The sequence below is a fragment of the Phycodurus eques genome, chromosome 1 (genome assembly GCF_024500275.1).
Source record: "Phycodurus eques isolate BA_2022a chromosome 1, UOR_Pequ_1.1, whole genome shotgun sequence".
Taxonomy (NCBI): domain Eukaryota; kingdom Metazoa; phylum Chordata; class Actinopteri; order Syngnathiformes; family Syngnathidae; genus Phycodurus; species Phycodurus eques.
Window position 1 is genome coordinate 50,167,634 of NC_084525.1, and position 20,325 is coordinate 50,187,958.

General features: G+C 40.6%; 1 protein-coding gene across 3 annotated transcripts in view; it reads left to right on the forward strand.

Moving 5' to 3' along the window:
- The first annotated feature begins 395 nt into the window (after positions 1-395).
- The window catches only part of b4galt5 (UDP-Gal:betaGlcNAc beta 1,4- galactosyltransferase, polypeptide 5), a 53,771-nt gene continuing 33,841 nt past the window's right edge, over positions 396-20,325 (forward strand). For all 3 annotated transcript variants that reach the window (XR_009769889.1, XM_061698013.1, XM_061698019.1), the window contains exon 1: positions 396-762. Coding sequence is in view for 2 of the 3 variants with exons in the window: in XM_061698013.1 (XP_061553997.1) it covers positions 657-762 (106 nt within the window). In the remaining variant the exon portion in view is untranslated. The remainder of the gene's footprint in view (positions 763-20,325) is intronic.

Below are 20,325 nucleotides of genomic sequence, written 5' to 3' on the forward strand. Positions count from 1 at the left end.
CAAGCTAAAGGCGCGTTGCAGTGTTGCTTCGGCGTCTACGCCCACTTAGGTGCCGCTGCTCATTTTCCTGCGGGGAAAACCTAGCTCGTCGCAGCAAGGCAAGCCGGGAGGGAGAGCTCAGAAGCGGCCGAGTTTCGTCAGAGACGTCGTCGAGCGTGACAAACGATGGCCCCGCGCTGAAAACGACAAGGCCGCCGGGTTGCTTCGCTCTGTCACGGCCAACCGCGTCGTCATCATCGTCGTCGTCGTTGTTGTTGTGTGTGTGTGTGTGTGTGTTTTTTTTTTTTTTTTTTTTTTTTTTTTTTTTTTTTTTTATGACCTCGGACTTTAGTCGTCATTAGTCGCCGAAACAACCCCCCCCCCCCAGCCCCCCCTCCGCTAGGAATGGAATTCGTATGACTGGACTGATTAGCGGAGGTCCTCTCCTGTTGTCAACCTGCCGAGGAAATCGACGTGAGCTCTTGGCCGCCCGCTGCCGCAGAGAGCGACACCAGCACACCGCTCGGGATTGTTCCTCGCCGACCAGTGTCCGAGGCTTCCGGGCACCTGAACACACCGTAACCGCTGTGTCTGCTGCGTATCGATAAACGTGAAACGTTCCACCGTGTGCTTGCTTTTTTTTTTTTTTTTTTTTTTTTTTTTGGGCTGCCTGTATAATGCCGGCACATTTGCGTTTCCGGAGAAGGTCATACCTTGGGCTTTTATTCCTTTTCTCGCTCTCAACCTCGGCTCTTTATTTCATCTACTCCGCTCCTGGAATCGGTAAGTCAAATGAAACGTGGATGATGATGATTTTGCTTTTTTGTCTTGTGGGCTGGTTAAGTCATGTGTGACAGCCATTGGGAGTGGAGACATGCGCCTGGGCTGTGCCTTCATCAGCTCCCAAGCTCGATGATGATGATACCCGACTAGATGCAACTCAAATCCCATCATGATGATCATGACCACAATGAATAACAATGCGTACCTCACCGTGATGATATTGATCATAGAATTTGTGTATAATCCGGCTCATGTTAGCAGGCCTTACTTCTATGATTACACGGCTCCAAATGCTTTTGGGTTGCGATTGTGAGGCCCGCTGAATAGTCCAATTCGACCATGTGTGTATTAGGGAAATACCAACCGCGACTGACTGCCTATTGGTGTGAAAAAGGTTACACCATGAGTAATGAGCCCAAATTACGGTTCCCCCCCCCCCCCTTTCTTCTCTTTTTCAAACCAGTTAGAACACAGAGATAAGTGACAGTCAAGTGATTATCTCATCCATTTCATCATTTGCGGTTGCGAAGTCACATGCCTATACAATTCCTTGTTTTGTCCATTAACTGGCTCTTTTAAGTGAATAACCGCATGACATGCATCCCTTCTATGAAGCCATCTAAATCTTCAGGCATGGTCCAGCACTCTTGTTATCATCTGACATATGAAAGGCCAATCCCAGTTGCTGTTTTTTATGTGGATTATTACCCCGGTAAGGCCCAGACGCAGGACTATTGACGCTCAATGGTCAGATGGAGATCACACATGGCAAAGCTTTGACTTTCACCTGGTTCCCCCCTTCACTCTTCTTTGGAAATACGCTAAAACGCTTCCACAAAGTAAAACACTAGAAAAACACAATGTACATGCCAGTGGAGCCTTTTCCCATTTACTGCTTGAGTCAGCGTTGGTTGGACATCCTGTTGTGCTGGCTGAACAGGCACTCTTGCTAAAGCCGGGCTGCTTTCATTGGATGTCATTCATCTAAATGGAACTGAAAACAAAGGTTGACGGTTACCAAATTTTCAAGTACTGTATATTTGAAAATGTATAGCTCTAAGTCCCTTCTAAGTTAAAATGTCTTCTAAATTCAGAGCTGCCAAATGTTACGGAACGCCCATATTTTGGTACTGACTCGTTATGGCCGTAGCGCCGATTGTTCCGAATATTGGACGGGGGCCGGGGGGGAATTCATCGTCCGACATTACCAGCCAGTACGGTGCTGTGTCCTGCCACCGTGATGAAAATTTAAAACAAAATAACGAGCCAATCAATACGCGTCTACACATAATTCAGAGCCTCTCAACCGGAAATGAATTAATGTCACTGGAGACGTCATCTGAGAACAGGGTCAGATTAAAAGTATATCATTATTAATAATATGTATTTGTAATATAAGATAACCTTTTTTAGTCCCATAATGGGGAAATCTCCATCCTATCAGTAGCGATACTGGCTATAGGGACTATGAATATATAATATAAATAGCAAACAAGAGAAACCTAAAAACAAACTTAGAAATCTAAACCATTGTCCATGCATGAACTACCCAATTAAATCTATCAGTTATTATATTTTTTTTTTTTGCAAAATAGTGCTGAGTTGTAATTAACTTTTGAGATCTGGTTAATCTGATTGATGAGACTTGCTTTTTTTGGGTTTTTTTAAACCGCGGTTGAAAACCGAATTGTTAAAGGCGAATTAATCCATAGACACCGATATTTTTTACGATGGCATGTTGAAATCTCATATACGTTGTGTCCGCCATTACAAGGTCGATGCAATAAAAACAAAATAAATATCGAAGCTGTAATTTATCAATGATTAGGATTAAAGTATTGATAATGTTGTGCAGTTGGGTAGTATGCATAAATATGTTCATTATTTTACATAATATATAGAAATAACTGTCCCGCTGTAATGTTCTTGACAAAACTTTGAAAATATGGAAATTCAGACAAATTATAACAATTTCTATAGGTTGGCAAATCTGTAAATTCAACATATCACAGTGAAATGTGTTGCTAACATATATATATATATATATATATATATATGTATATAATAACAATAATATAAGATGACAATGAAAAATGAAGCTATTGTCTCTGCTCTCAAACGCTGTGGCCGTGTCCACTGAATTCATGAAACCACGCACAACTGAAAAAGGATACTATTTGTTCTAGCAAATTTCTTATGTCTACACATCCTAACATGTTTGAGTCACGAAAATATGTCCGATTAAAGCCTCAGGTGTCTGGAATAGCAATAGGGCTTTCCACGTCGCGACGAGAGTCGCTAGACACCAGCTCGCGAGCAAGCTAACAGGCATCATGGGCTCCTCTCGGCCAGCGGGCAGGTGACAAGCTCATCCTCGTCTCGTTGAGGAATTGAAAACATCAGTGAGCTGTTCTCTAAATTGTGGCATCCAGGGAAGATGCATATTCGGGGTGTAGCTATCTAACTGCATCATGCTGTAGTAGTAGAAATGGACCTTGCAGTAATAACAAAGTAACTCTCAATTGTACCGGATAACCACTGATGTGAAGAAAGGCGCTTAAGCGCTTATGTAGTGGGAGCAGGGCGACTCACAGCACTGGGTACTCGTTTTAGCCACGCCCCAAGAAAATCAGGAACTCAGAAATGGTGCAAAACAGTTTAAAGGTCAAAGTCCACAATTACAATACTATGGAGTTCTCAGTCTTGTCTTGTTTTCATCAGTTGTCTTCAAACGTAATTGGATTTGGAAACGCATCCAAATTCACGTTACAGGGTCTTTAAGATAATATAATTGTTGGAGCCGGGAGAGCTGTTTATTAGAACAAAGACAAGACCAAGGAAAGTTTTTGTCACTCTTACTTGTTAAAATGAATAGTCTTGCTTTTTACCTGCTGTGGATAACTCAATCAATAGTTGAATCGATTCTCATACGGAAGACACATTAGTGACATGAATATCCCGCGTAAGTCCCCACACCCATGGCCAATTCCCTCCTTGGGTGTTCAGTGCAAGACTGAAATGGTCACGTGGAGCACTGAGGGTTAGAGCAGAACCGAACAAAGACCAGCAGCACCGTTCGATTAATTATACATGGTAACCAGGAGCAATACTGCTTCTCCAGCTGTTACTAAAAGCTATTTGAGTTTTTAACACACAGGGTGCGAGGCGGGGCTCCATCAGAGAAATGAGCTGCAGTTTCAGAGGAGGTGCTTTAAAGCAACATCGTTTTCTTTCTTTAGGATTAAGGTGGCAAGGCTTACGTTTGATCATTAGTTGAGGTTTCTGACCATGTGGACAGATCTGCCCCAGTGAGCATCAGTGAATGGTTCTTGTTAAGGGAAACATTTTAAACCACAACACAGCATTAGCATTCAATATTACTGTATTTCTAGAAGAATGTCTTTGTGAAGCTCAAATTTAGTGCCAGTCCCTCATTGCCGTCACTGGACTCCCATTAGCTAAAGCAGCAGAATTCAGCATCACACATTTAGAGATTGACTCCTACGTCCTATTAGCTACTTGTCGTCTTGGGCCTCAGCTCATGTAAGAAAATAACCCCGTCCGACCTTCATCTTAGCAAGATTTCAAATTCGTCCCATTTCTGTTGGCGCATGACGGCGTCCTAGTGGACAAAGCAAGGTCCATAAGGGCTTGGTTGAATTAGTTTAGGTGTACCTTAGGTTCTCAGGCCCATGAGTCAAATGTGTAATGTTCCAGCATCAACCGTTTTATCCACCCAGCTGCACACTCCCATATAATATTTTATTCATTTGTATTTAACCTTGATTTATCAGGCAATGGTGGCACGGTGACCGACTGGTTAGCACATCTGCCTCACAGGTCTGAGGACCGTGGTTCAAATCCCGGCCCCACCTGTGTGGAGTTTGCATGTTCTCCCCGTGCCTGCATGGGTTTTCTCCGGTTTCCTCCCACATCCCAATGCATGGTAGGTAGATTGAAGACTCTAAATTGCCCTTAGGTGTGAATGTGCGCTCGAAAGGTTGTTTGATTCTATGTGCCCTGCGATTGGCTGGCGACCAGTTCGGGGTGTACCCCGCCTCTCGCCCGAAAATAGCTGGGATAGGCTCCAGCACGCCCACAACCCTGGTGAGGATAAAGCGGAACAGAAAATTGATGGATTATCAGGCAATTGAGGGCAGTTTCTCATTTGCAATGCCGACCTGGCTTTAGACAGCAGGTAGAATACAGGAAGTCCTCGATTTACGAACGAGTTCTGTTCCTACGCTGGCGACGGAACACGAATTTCCGCGTAAGTCGGATTTCACCGTTAAAGTCGAAATTTACGGCGAAATACTTCTGTTACGGTTATTGTCCCACATGATTGTGACAGCAAGCTCAGTGTGTGTGGGGGTGTGAGTGAGACGGGTGCGGGTGTCGTCCGGCGGGACTGTGAAGGAGGAAGGAGTGCGCACCGGTGCGAGTGTGTACAGTGGAAAGTGTAGTGACGTCGACCGCGTTCAGGTGACCGTAGCAGCAAAGGTTAACACTTCGTATAAAGAAACTAAGATACATTAAAATAAAAACTAAGATGCTGTACTTACCATTACTGCTGAGAGTGTGAAAAAAGGAGGGCGATAAAGGCAAAGTTACTCCCGGCGCACAAACACAGACAAGCACTATGCACTAGCTAAGCAGAAACACTATGGTGCTGGGACAAAATGGCGGACGAGGCACGGGCGTCGTAATGTAGAAACGTTGTAGGTCGAGTGCGTCGTAACTCGAGTGCGTCGTAACTCGAGGACTTCCTGTAGTGTACTTCTTCGCCACAAATTAATATTTTGTGCGCATGTCATGTTATGAAGCTATTGTGGCCACAATTTAGTATTTCTAACGCATGTTATACCTGATTCATGGCAGCAAGTGGTATTTTTTCGCAAAGAAAATAAGATTTTACACACATAGCTATTTCATTTTGGAGACTATTATGATTTTTACTTATTACAAATTTGATTTACTTATTAAAAATGGATTTTTACTTATTAAAAAAACAATAATGATCATTTGGGATGTTCTGTAGCATTACAGACAGTACTGTACATGCTATAAAATTTTGGCCATCTGGCAGATCTTTTCATTTTGGTGTAATATGATGTGGAAAAATCGGGGAGGGGCTTTTTTTTATTATTATTGTGTGCCAGTGGACATTGCAAAGTAAATCATAGTAAATAGGTAAAAATGCAAAAAGGACAAGGAAATGGATGCAGCCAAGAAAGATCTTTGGTTTGTACAAGAGGGAGTTCATTCCTGCAAACTGGGCTTGGCTTCTTATGTTAGTAAGGTAGCTTCAGTGCAGAATGCCCCATTTTCACATGCAGCTTAGTTCAATTGTCTCTCCCCTTTTTTACGGGCTGCCCCTGCCTTTTCCTATTTGTCTGCTGCCACACACACTAATACGCCGAAACCACCGCCTCTGCGTTGCCCCAGAGCCTGGATGCTGACTGATGCAGGCTGAGGATGCGGGCCACAGCTGAGCCCGATTGCAGCAGTTTATTTAATTAAAACATGAGAGAATCCCATTGGTGCGAAAGCCAGGGAAGACACAAATTCTATTTATAGTGTTGAACACAGATGCGTGCACACACACACACCTCCACATCCGGGGAAAGCAGAGCAGAGAAGACAGGCCAGGTGGCTTCCTTTTGTCTCTGGAGGCCAGGCTCATCTTTCCATTGAATGGCAGTGTGTCGGTGTGATCATCCCATCTGAATATGCAGTTTTAGATAACATTGTGCAGCGCCATATTTTGTCATAAATGTTGCCCACATCCGTTGAAGCCTGGCCATCTATGGTCCCTTCTTAAGATTTCTTCTTTTTTCCCCCAAATGGGGTTTTGAGTTTTTCCTTGCCAGGTTGGGAGGTTTAGATCAGGGATTGTCGCTGATCCTTGTCAACTGTTGGCCTGTGAAGCTCTTTTTTGTGTGTGTATGCGATTAAGAGCTATACAAACAAACTTGACTTGAATATGCTGCTGTATAAATGCTACTGCATTTATCTTGAGAGGGCCATAATTTTAGGGTTGGAACGGTTCACAAAATCCACGGTTCGGTTCATATCTTGGTTTTGTGGTCACGGTTCTCTGTTCGGTTCAGTATACATTGACACTTAGGAAAATCAACCTCCTTGTATCGTTTGTTTAAAATGAAAGGATGAGCACAGTATGTTCACAGCATTGTTATTATTTTTATTTTTGTTGTATTATTATTTACATTATTTTTACTAATCAGAAATATATATTTTTTCGTCTGTGTGTCCCAGCGATCTATAGTGACAGGCAGAACAATGAAATGCTCTTTCTTCCATTGGATGGCAAAGGGTACAATAAACCTATTGCCATTCATGCAACAGAATAAGTCATGGCCACCTGCAAGTATCAGCTTTGTGTTCCATTAAACATGGCCAGAATTCACACTGAGTGAGTAATTTGTGAGACGATTGAGACGGAATCATCATTATTTCAGTACTCATACCTTTTGTGAAATTTTTGTCAGGCGGTGTGCCATAAGATTTGTTTTTCAAATGTAAAATGGGCGCGTCGGCTCAGTAAAGTTTGGAAAACACTGCAGTAAAACATGCACGGCTGCAACTGCAAGTACCAGAATGCACAGCAATCGTTGGTGTGCTGTGTGTTGTTACCGCGTCTGTCTGTCGTAAAAACAGGCTAGTTTGCTATCATTACAGTATATGTACCGGTATATAACCAAGTAGGATGGTGACCTTTTAAAGAGCATTTTGGACCAATTTTGCCTCATGTGTTGGGCTGAAACCTTGTTAATTACTACCAGGTGCTTGTGGTCATTCAGGTCATCTGACCAGTTAACTTTCCAAATCACTTTGCGCTTAAATTGTACTAAATTGATTTGAGCTTTACAGAGGCAAAAAAAAAAAAGAAGAAATTTACGGATGCAGTGTGTTTACATGAAGCATTTTCCACTATTTTGTGGTTTCGTACTGTTTTTACCCACATTTTTAAGAAGTGTAGTTTCATTGTCAAGGAACTTTGTTTGACAATCCGATTTGGGGCTGAGCAGCTGTACACCCATCCTTTTATTCTACACCGCACACACCGGATTTATTTTCAGGTGTGACCTGTGGAGAAGCAGTTCAAAGTCTATTTTGGACTGTATACGGGTGTGTGTTTCAGGTTGCTCATATATACACTCGATATCGGAAGTCTACACAACCCTTTTCAAATGGCAGGTTTTTGTGATTTAAACAAAAAAAGAATAAGACCAAGACAAGTAATTTCAAGACCTTTGTCACCATTAACGTGACCTATAACGTCTATAGCTTAATTGGGGGGGGGGGGGTTTAAAAGAGGTGTTTGTGGAAGTGTGCCTGGGATGTGGCTGTGTTCAGAATCAACCAATCACATTCAAAGTCGTGTTAAAGGGAAGTCGGCACAGACTTGACAAGTTGATTGGTTTATAATTGGTTTTTAAGGAAAGGGAAAGCAACAACAACAACAAAATCATTCTGGCTGTGATAATGCATTCCTCTTAGGGAACAGGCAACAGTTTTTCAAGAACTTAACTGATGCACAACCGTTGTTTTTATCTTGGCAGTGAGATTTCACTTTGAGTTAACCTTAGATTTGCAGTTCCATTTACCCACTGTATACATAACTCATCTGTGTGTTACCCTGTGCTCAGAATAACTATCAAGGCAGGCGAGCAAAGGTGAATTAATGTCTCAGAAACATTATTAAACACAATTCCTCAAGGAAATAATCAAACTTTGTGCTTAAAAGGCAAAGGTATAACATTGGTTTTCAGTTGTAATACATGTTGAGGATTGTCGTGAAAATCAGCAAGTGCAGTCTCATCTTGCTCTGGATTTCCAGATTTGGAAAATGTGTTGGCCTCCATGTAGTATTTTGAGCCAATGTGATTACTCAGCTGGCAATATCTTATCATACATACATAATAGAGAATGCTCTTTGTGAAAACACATAATAGATTAATCAACCTAATTAGGGTTCAAAGTTTGCTGATGTTTGTGGCTTAATGTAATGATTTATAAAGCGCTATCAGCATGCACTGCTGTGGTCTTGCATGTTGTGATCGTGCCGCAGCATCGCTGTCCTCCTACATGGCCAAACCCTTCCGAAATCGCTGTCTACGCGGCATGTTTCATTTAAAGATATTATATAAAGATAAAGATATATGATGTTTTTCTGGTTATACGCACAAAGATGCGTGTTCGTTCTATGACTGGCTACCATGTAACCTCATGAAAACCATTTGAAGCCTAATTTGGGTAAGAACTGGCGCTCGAGGTGCACTGGTACTAAAAGAGAGAACGAGCAAGCTAATGAAGATCAGACAGCTATTGTATGTTCGGGGCAGTGCAGTTTGCACTTTGCAATCGAAGGAAATAAAACAAGTCTAGAAGTATTTACCCGCAGCGTTGATGCGACGAGCTTGTTATGAGGCTTTAGGATGACCCTGCCTTAGTTAATGACTGTAAATTATTAACTTTGAACTTTGACGCATCCTCGTTAGCTTTTATGAATGCCACTTGTTTAGATTTTTGACACTACTACTAAGGACATAAACCACCAGTTTGTACTCCAACCTCAATTCAAAGCCTTGTAAAGTTGCCATTCTTGTCGAGTTTATCGCCATCAGAGTTTAATTGTTGCTGCCTATTGGTGGGTCTCCGATTGGCATGGCTTAATGCACTTTGTTGGTCATAGTGGGCATTTGCAGTGGTTAGTGTTTACATGACACATTTTTTAAAACTAGTATGTTTATGATTAGATTTCTATGGAAAATTTGTGTTCACATGATGGCATACTAATGACTTTTCGCATTTAGCTAGCAGAACATATCTGGCACCGAGGCCTCGGGCCAAATGGCAGACCGAATAACAGAACATGCCATGAAAGGACAACAGAGAGAATTTAATGAATGTCACTTTAATCACTGTAATTCTTGCGGCTGGGGCATGAAAGGCTAATGTTTGACATTTTCACTACAGTTGCCATGGTTCCGACAGGGTTTATTCCCAATGTGGACTAACCTTTATTTATTGTCACAGCAACCATATAAACTTGCTGTCCTTGTTCCCATGATGACCTGGGCGACATAAAAAAAATCCACAAGGATACGGCAAGGGAAGTCATTTCTGGCAAATACCCAGTCTGTTGTTTGGGAGTGAAAAGTGGACCCTTATCAAAGTGTGTTCAAAGATATTATGATAACACCAGACTTATGCTATCTGGCACTCATTGACTGAAACACCATTAATAAACAAAACAAAACAAAAGTGGAACTCCATTCTACTTTCTGAGCCCAATTAGACAACAGCATGCTTGAGTAGTACACCTCGAATTCAAAATGTTTGTGCACAGACCAAGGACATGTGACTTCAAATTCCATTGTTAATAGTTTTTAGTTAAACATCAATAGCGCCGGAGTTCATTGCACTCTGAGTCAGTCCGAGGCATGAGCAATCCTCTTAAATAAAGCCTTTCATTGACATTGCGTGTGGGCACACACACACACACACACAAGACAGGAAGTACATGAGGTACAGAACCATTGTGGCTTGTAACTACTGCTTCTGCTCTGTGTAAGTTAGTTAGTTTCTTTTTCATGGTATACACAAAAAAAATGAGACCAAGATAAATCATTTCAAAACTTTGTCCACATTTAACGTAACCTGTACAACTCAATTGAAGAAAAAATGAATCGTTAAAGGGGAGTAATAAAGAAAAAAGAATGTACAATAATCTGGTTGCATATTTATGCACACCCTCAAACTAAGATTGTCACAGCACCTTTGGATTTTATTACAGGACTCAGTCTTTTTAGGAAGGAGTCTTATCAGTGTGGCAATATTTGCACTTTCTTTTTTGCAAAAAATGCTCCAATTCTGTCCGAGTGTGATAGCATCTCGTATGCTCAGCACTCTTCAGATCACACTGCAGATGTTCGATAGGATTCAGGTCTGGAACCTTAATCATCATCTTCTGGTGAAGCCATTCTTTTGTTGATTCAGATGTGTGTTGCGTGTCAATTTGCTCTTCATCTTTTGCGCTTAAACCTGAAGGTTTTGTGCTAACATTGACTATTTGGAACTGTTCATAATTCCCTCCACCTTGAGTTGAAGCTAAAGATAAACAGCTTTCACTTTAAGTATGGTGTCCTTTTGGTGATTAGCATTGTTGTGTTCGTGCCAAACATGGTGTACCTATTGGAATTATGGCCATAAAAGTTGAACCTTAGTTTCATGAGACCAGAACACGTTTTCTCAAGTGGTTGGGAGATTTCAAGTGATGTTTTTCTTTGTAACATAAGGCTTCCATCTTTTCATCCTACCCCATAGCACAGGCAGTGAAGAAGATGAGAGATTGCTGTCTCATGTACTAAACAAGCCAGTACTTGCCAGAAGTTTCTGCAGAAGCTCCTTCAATGTTGCTGTCAGCCTCTTTGCAGCTTTCCAGACCAATTTTATTGTTGTCTTTGACCAATTTAGGAGGGACTTCCAGTTCTTGGTATGGTCACTGCTATGCCACATATTGTCCACTTGATGATGACTGTCTCCATTGTGTTCCTTGTTATGTTTTTTAGGCCTCTGAAATTCTTTTGTACCCAGGGTTAGGGTTATCTGATGAATATCTTTCAACAATGAGAGCCAATGTCTTACCTGAAATTGTCCAAACCCTGTGATTTTAGCTTCTCACCAGTAAATATTCTGACTTTTGTAGTCCTTAGACTTATCTTTTGTGTTAAATCAAAATAAGACATTTGCAAACATCTGCTTTTACTTTGTAAAACAATGATAACCATTTTTGATTATTTGATGTTACGGACCAAACCAGTAGCTAAATCATAATCAATTTATGGACAAAAATAATACTCAGTTTCTAATCTAATGTGAAAATAATGTTTTTTTGCAGCCATAGTATGAATAACCTGTATTTGATATGTAGTGGAACCAGAAGCAGCCTCAGAAGTGAATATCAAACTAGTTGCCTTCACACATTAGTCTGTACACATGAAGTAGCTCTCAGTTTCAAAGAGGTTGGTGAGTGCAATATCACTCCCTCTCATGTAATATTGCTTAATTGTTGTTTTTTTAAATCGTTAAACAATACTTAAGTTAATAAACTGTAACGAGAAAATTATTTTGTTATCAACTTTATTGCAAAATATAGTTTTATCCAATAAATCAATGGAAGAATCGATACAATAATTGATTCTAAAAATATTCAATAGTGTCAGCCGTATTCTGAGCACAGCCACAGCCTCACTTAGAAGAGCATGTGCACATTTATGCTACCACATTATTTCAGTTTTTATATTTTTTTATTTGAAAATATATTTATATATATTTTTTTTCAGTTGAGTTGTACAAGTTATTGGCCACATTAATGGTGGAAACATGTTTATAAATATTTGGAGTTGATATACCTTTGCTGAAAATGTTTTAATAATAGTAACTCCAACACTTCATTTAATCTTAGACCGTAGACATCTTTGTTTTAAAATTCAAACAAAAAATGCAGGGAAATCCCAGGCTCAGCAATGTCATAAAGTTAAATGAAAACTTAAACAAAAACAAAAAAAAACTCCTTTAAGTTCTCTGTAATATTTAAAGTTTTCCCAAATTGCATTATAACTGAAATGTTAATCTTTTACTTGTCTTTATGAGTTTAATCAAAAAACAAAAAGTCCAGGGACTTCACAGGGTCAGCGGCAGCTCTAACAAATAAATACAAATAAATAAATAGTTCCCTAAAGTTTACACAGGTTTAAATTCAGCTATTATTGGCGCCGAGAATCGGCCTGGCTAATAATTGGTCTATCTCCCCCAAAAGCTAACTTTTCTTCATTATTTAACAATTTTTTTTTTTTATAGCTTTAGCAACAATGTATCATTCTCAAATGTTTCTGGCACATAACCTTTCACTCCTGTAATCTGCCTTTATTTAGCTAAATGTAACAACAAATGTGAAACTTCCTCCAGTTTCGTCATGGATTTTACAACCCAACTTCCTTAACTGTGTTCCAATATTACCTTGCAGCATCACTCCGTTCCTCATAGTAGACCTTGTCTTATATCTTTCTCGTGTCTGTAAAATGACCCTCGTCCAACCCCTATTGTCGGGACATCTTGCCGCAGACAGATGGCGAGGCTGAGTGCACTAGAGGTGATCCAGGGAGGGGACGGCCCACTATTTGTTCTGGTCCACATCGAGAGTTGTGAGTCAGCGCAGGGGTGGGCCGAAGCACTTGCTTTGCCGCACTAATCATTTATGTAACCTAATCATCCTGAGGAGATTCCCAGTCTTTGTTGACTTGGCCTGGCCCCACCTTTGTTACTGAGACTGTTACCATGGTTACGTTGGTCATGTGTTTGAGGACAAGCTGTAGCCCACAAATGAGCTGGCATATAGCCCAAGTGATGAGGCCAGTGATGCATAAACCTGATCACACACAGGTTAATAACAATGCGATGACCGTCTGTGTTGTTTTACAGTCCAGTTGATTAAAGACAAACCTCCAGAGATAAAATTAGCTTCTGAGCTCTCCGCTGGGGCCGTTGTTTGCACGTAGCACAGAGGAGCATCTCTTGATGTCAAGGAGCTCTGTGATGTCATTCAGCCACTGAGCTATTTAAGACTGTGGAACAAAACATGCAAAAGATCATCCACCTTCCGTATCCTGCTCTGCCTGCCCTCTCCCATTGTGTGTGGAATGTTTGGAACAGGTGCAGAGGCTTGACACCAATTCATGTAAATTAGAAGATTGTACAACCCTGCAAACCGTCAACAACAGTTGCATTTATTTTTTTTCTGAGAACAATGTTGTCGCTGAAGGTGTCACTTTTTTGGGCAATCAAAACCTTAGGTTGTCATGGCAGCAAACACAAATAATTAGTAGTGCTCTTGGAAGCTTCATTAGACTAGGCTTGTATAATATAATCTGGGGGCGGCCTGGATGATTCAAGAATAGTTCTGCCAAAAGATGATTTACAACTGCTCCATGGTGACATTCAAATTCAATAGCTGATCATTAGCACCCTTATTATTTTTATACTTGCATCCTCCACCTCCCACAAACAGCAAATGCTCCTATTGTACAGTAAAAAAAATTACTTAAGATATGATTTCCTGTTTTACCCTGATTTTATGTATGCGGAGGAAATGCAAAAGAGATCAGCCTCCCCCATAAAACAGAACCTACAGGCTGAATTTATGCTGACAGAGTAATGTTTTTGCTAAAATTTTATTATTTACCATTTTACTACCACTGAAGTGTAGGCATAGATTTCACTTTATTAAAAAACATTGGTGGGGATAGTTATAAATTACTTCACAATTGTGTCATACAAACTCAGATAAAAAAATCATACACCCAAAACAATTTTTACCATGGACAAATTTTGTGTATGGAATGGTATCGTCTGCCTGGCTTGACTTTTTTTGTTTGTTTGTTTTTACATTTGCAAAAATGGACCCAGGAAAAGTATGGCTGACAGACCAAAAAAATGGCATTTGAAAAGGGGTGTGTACACTTTTTGCATACAATGTATATATAATTTTAATATGTTATTTTATAATTTTAACCTTGTTTTTCTCATAAGCGGTATAAAAGAGGGATGGATGCTATCATATAACATATCTACAAAAGTACCATTTTATCAAAACAATACATTTTACTGCTTTCTATAAACACTGTAGATTTTAGATTAAATCCATGTCGAACACCACTGAGGTTAACATTTCCCACCACTGATCACGAGTCTTCTTCTTTTCCTTTCGGCTTGTCCCTTAAGGGTCGCCATCGCGCGTCATCCTTTTCCATGTAAGCCATCTTCTGCATCCTCCTCTCGAACACCAACTGCCCTCATGTCTTCCCTCACAACATCCATCAACCTTCTCTTTGGCCTTCCTCTAGCTCTCTTGCCTGGCAGCTCCATCCTCATCTTCCTTCTACCAATATACTCACTATTTCTCCTCTGGACATGTCCAAACCATCGAAGTCTGCTATCTCTAACTTTGTCTCCAAAACATTGAACCTTGGCTGTCCCTCTGATGAGCTCATTTCTAATTTTATCCAACCTGGTCACTACGAGAGCGAACCTCAACGTCTTCCTTTCCGCCACCTCCAGCTCTGCTTCCTGTTGTCTCTTCAGTGCCACTGTCTCTAATCCGTACATCATGGCTGGCCTCACCACTGTTTTATAAACTTTGCCCTTCATCCTAGCGGAGACAATATCATCTGCCAACATCATGGTCCACGGGGATTCCAGTCTAACCTCATCTGTCAGCCGATACATCACCACTCCAAACAGGAAGGGGCTCAGGGTTTATCCCTGATGCCGTACCACCTCCACCTTTAATTCGTCTGTCACACCTACAGCACACCTCACCACTGTTCTGCTGCCCTTGTACATGTCCTGTATTATTCTAACATACTTCTCTGCCACTCCAGACTTGCGCATGCAGTACCACAGTTCCTCTCTGGGTACTCTGTCATAGGCTTTCTCTAGATCTTCAAAGACACAATGTAGCTCCTTCTGACCTTCTCTGTACTTTTCCATCAACACCCTCAAGGCAAATAATGCATCTGTGGTACTCTTTCTCGGTATGAAACCATACTGTTGCTCGGAAATACTCACTTCTGTCCTGAGTCTAGCCTCCACTACTCTTTCCCATAACTTCATTGTTTGGCTCATCAACTTTATTCCTCTATAGTTCCCACGGCTCTGCACATCACCCTTGTTCTTAAAAATGGGCACAGTACACTTTTCCTCCATTCCCCTGATCTAGAGTATTCAAATCAATTATACATTTAGATCACTATATATACATTATAAACAGTAAAATGTGTAAAATAAATAAATATATGGCATTTTTTTTTGCTCCACATTTATTGCTTCATTTTCACCACCAAGGAAAGTCACAAATTAAACTTGGCCAGAGTATGAATGAAAAACCACGTGTGTTTTTTTTCCCGACACATTCATAGAGTATGTTGCAATTATGACGACATTGGGGGTTGACAAGCGGTAAAATAGACAGAGGCAATATCTGCATATATCAGATGTCATTCTTTACATTGTGTGTGCAGTGTGCGTCAGTCCTCGTGCATCTCGTGCACCGTAGCAGTAGACCAGCTATTACAATAATGTTGAGAATGTTCTGGGTAGCCGCCAAATACAAAAGCAGGCGGAAACCACCTGACAGCAGGGAGAGGCAGGGGCCCTGCAGGAATGAATCTACTATTTGGTGAACCCATTCCTACCTATCTGTCACCATCCTGTGAGATGGGAAACAGGGTTTGCTTCTTTTCAATAAGCAAAAACAAAGACCAGGACATGGAGTGCGGTGCAACCAAAATGTCATGTCTGAAATTGATCATTTGCAAAAGTTGCTTCTTTTTGTTTAATCTTAACAAGTGATGAAATTGCAGCAATTCAATATGTACTTATTTGACCACAAAATATTAACCTGACTTGAAATAAGGAAATGAGTATCCAAGTGATCTATAATTATGGCGGGCCTATTTTTATCAAAATGTTTTGTCAATGTTTGGAGTGGACATTCATTAGCTTGGCTTTTTTTAGCCTTTGCACGTGTTGTGTATATTTTAAATGCACACTGATTGTTGTGCTTAAAATTAGGCTTTACACGATCAGGATCTTTGGGACCGATCACTGATCCGATCACAAGATGGAGCAATGTGTCTATTTAAATGATTTGTTCATTTACTGTATATACTTGTGTACTGTATACTGAGTATCTTCAAAAGTCTCTAGTCCGGCTGGTCATGTATTCTAATCCGTCAGGTCAAACCAGCATTACAACGTGACAGAAATAATGGGTGCTAATTTACTGTAATTAAAATACTTTATTATAATTAATTTACTTCACACGCACTGAAATTTTAGACCGTGATTCGACAGAACGCTGGTACAATGCCGGTTAGTGCTAGCACTGGCTTGCTAGGTGACATAACGTTTGTTACCTACTTGCGAGCTGTATCATATTAAAAGTATGTGAACATACCTCAAGCAGTCCTTGAATTAAAGTCCTCTCCCGAGCACCGGTGACCACCACCACGTTTTTTCCTATTTTGTTCTTATCATACACTCGACACGATCAATTGTTGTTGTTACCATGGTAACGGTCACGTTTATATTGACGATAAAGCCCAGTGATCGTAAAAGACTGGATGCTGTGGGATCTGAATACAAGATTGTATTGCAGTAGTCTGACATAGAGCAAATTTGTCTTATAGTCTGATCCACGCATTACGTGTTCTCTGTCTCAGACGTGTTGTCTGTTTTAAATAACTTTATTGGCTGTCAGATTTTTACAGTACTACGTCAAAAGATAAAAATAAACTACCGGTAGCTTTTGGATTAAAATATACTGTACACTAGGCCGATGCGGAATAAATGTCTTGTGGAGCTGATCAATGACGTAATTGATCGGATCGGCGAATTATGGCATTAAAGCCAATCAACCGATCAGCATAAAATGGTACTTATCGGCCGATACCGATCAAGCCGATCAGATCAGTGAAGTCTACTTAAAATTACACTACAAAAGATAAAAGGAGGCTGGAGAAAAAAAAAGATGTATGGGACAGGTATATGAATGTATAATATCTTAATCTACTGTATATTGAATTTTGCACTGTTAGTAGATGGATTCTTTAACCTACTCTGTTGACCTTTAGTACTTCTCTACTGCATTTATAAAAATAGAAAGATTTACAATTTTGCTCAATTGTGATTTGACATCAAGAGAGAGAGCAGAAGAGCAGACTTAGCAAATAAACTCTTACGCAAGACGAGTCTGAAGCTGTGGCATGACGAAGTGGATTGGACTCATTTAGGTCCGAAACTGAAATGAACCTCTGCAGATTAAATTAGTATTATTATCGTAATTATAGTAAACTAAATGATTCACAGTACATTTACCTTTTACAGACTGCCGCCTTTACTTCACAACCAGCATCAATCAATTCATCCATTTTCTATGCCACCCGCATGTTGTTATTTGGGCCGCTGGTAACTGGAGCCGATCCCGGCTGGCTTTGGGCGAGAGGCGGGACTGGTCACAATCAAGCAAAAGTTACATATCGACAAACAACCATTCACAGTCCCATTCCAACCTGGACAATTTAGTCTTCAGTTATCCTAAGAAGCATGGTTTTGTGACGTGGAATTAAGTTGAAGCACCCCAGCAAAAACTCACACAAGCATGGGGAGAACTAAGATGTTCCAAATGAGCGTTGAACTCCGATTTCTTGTGAAGCAGACAAGGTAACCACTATCGCCTCGTGTCATTTAATAGCCATCCGTTATCCAAATAGTCCTGAGAGACACCCTATTTCGAACATGTTTCTCCAATGTAAAAAAAAAAATCTCTATAAACGAAAACCATGATTGTGATTAAAACGCTCATCTGACACACATGCAGTTCACTTTAGCACCGAACACCATTTATTAATATCTATTATTTAGATGGATATTTCTATATAAAGAGTGTGTGTGCCTGGTTGTGTGTGCGATTTTCTTTTGTCTGTTTTCAGTGGGTGCAGAAGGACCAAGTGAGTGTTGCGACTTGTCAGTTCTGTTAACCTCGTGTTTATTTTATTTTTTAATCTCTCAATGCAGGCTATTTTTTGCTCGTTGATGCAGTCAGTAGCGACAACCGAAAAGATAAAGTGAGTTTGTGCTTGGAAAAGTGAGTGCATTTCTCTGTCTCCCGCTCTATCTCACTCACCCTCACACACACACACACACACACACATGCACACACACACACACACAAATAGTTACAGTCTGTCTGCCTTCTTTACGCCATATTTCACACTCCCTCATCAGATGTGTTTTTCCCTATGCAGCAGAGTTAAAAAAAAAAAATGAAAAAAAAAACAAACAAGGGGTCCTGGCACCTCTGCAGTGTCCGTGAGCATGCTTTCTGCGCATCTGGTCTTTGTGCAATGTAATGTCTCAGCAGACCATGACTCAGGGGAGGATCTCAAATGCACACAAGCTCGCTGATAAGCACACATGGACTGTGGTGCAGCAGAGCATGTGTAGGGGGGTAGAGTGGTTAGTCCCAGTTAAAGTAAATCAACGCTGAGGAGACCCTTATGGTCCCTGCTCTGTATAGATGTACCATGTGTGCTTCTTATTTATCACACTGCAGTCTATATTTTATCGCACTGCATACAGTATTTTTGGTCAGCGTAATGCCATGCAGAACATACAACTGCCATAACTGCAAATGTCCAGTTTCATATGTGTGACTTGTGTTTTACAGCTAGATGCTAACTAAAGATGAAATCAAATATATGATGACAGCGTCAGGGAGTTCAGCTTGGTCGTCAAGTATATTCCCACATGCGAAAATGGGAGACAAAACTACGGAGCCCCCCTGGTGCCAAGGTATGAGGAAAAATAAAATTCATTGATAATCTGTTCCCTCAGTTTAGTAATCCGTTCCCTCAGTTTAGTAAACTGTACCCTCAGTTTAGTAAACCGTACCCTCAGTTTAGTAAACCCTACCCTCAGTTTAGTAAACCGTACCCTCAGTTTAGTAATCCGTACCCTCAATTTAATACTGTTGAGGAAACACGCAGGCTAATTGTAGCCAGTCCTGCTAGTACTGCTATATAATGATCAACCCCCTCGAACTACAGCAATATTGCCTTTCAGTTGAAAAAATGGGATGTAGGATATATCACGACATGACAATTTATACACAGAATTCACACGAGTAAGAATATAACATACAAATAGAATTTACTTCACTTGACAGATACGTAGGTATACGGAGCCCCAGGCGTTTGCTAAACCGAGGGAACGGATTGCTAAACTGAGGGAATGGATTACTAAACTGAGGGTACAGTTTACTAAATTGAGGGTACGGATTACTAAACTGAGGGTACAGTTTACTAAATTGAGGGAACAGATTACTAAACTGAGGGAACAGATTATCAATGAATTTTATTTTTCTCATACCTTGGCACCAGGGGGGCTCCGTACAAAACAGTACAAGTTCCATTTTATTTGGCCAAGTCTCTGTAAAAGTGTTGCTGTTATTGCCACGACAACCCTGAAAGCAATTTACACGCATGTGAGGGACGCATGTGAGGGTCACATAGCCGCTCATTGGCTCATGCCCCTCAGCAGTTTGGGGGTCCGATACTTTGCGCAGCACAAAAATGCTCAGGAAGTAGACAAGCATCCTCTACGACAACCAGTTCAAATGTCCTTTTTATTTTTGCGGGGGTCTGCGACATTAATCAAAGCTTTGATTGTGGTCCAAAAACTAGATTCTTAAGTAGACAAGTTCATGATTATCTACTTTGAAGTATCAATAAGATGCCTCCACCATTGCTTTTAATTTACAGTTCGAGTATGTCTCACAAGAGAAGTAGTACAAAACAGTTATTAAGTATTATGCTTGAACAAAAAGAACAAAAAGCATAATTGAGTCAGAGCATTTACCGTACTACTAGAGACTCTGTGATCGTAATGGTTGATTTTGAATAGACAATGAGGAGAAAG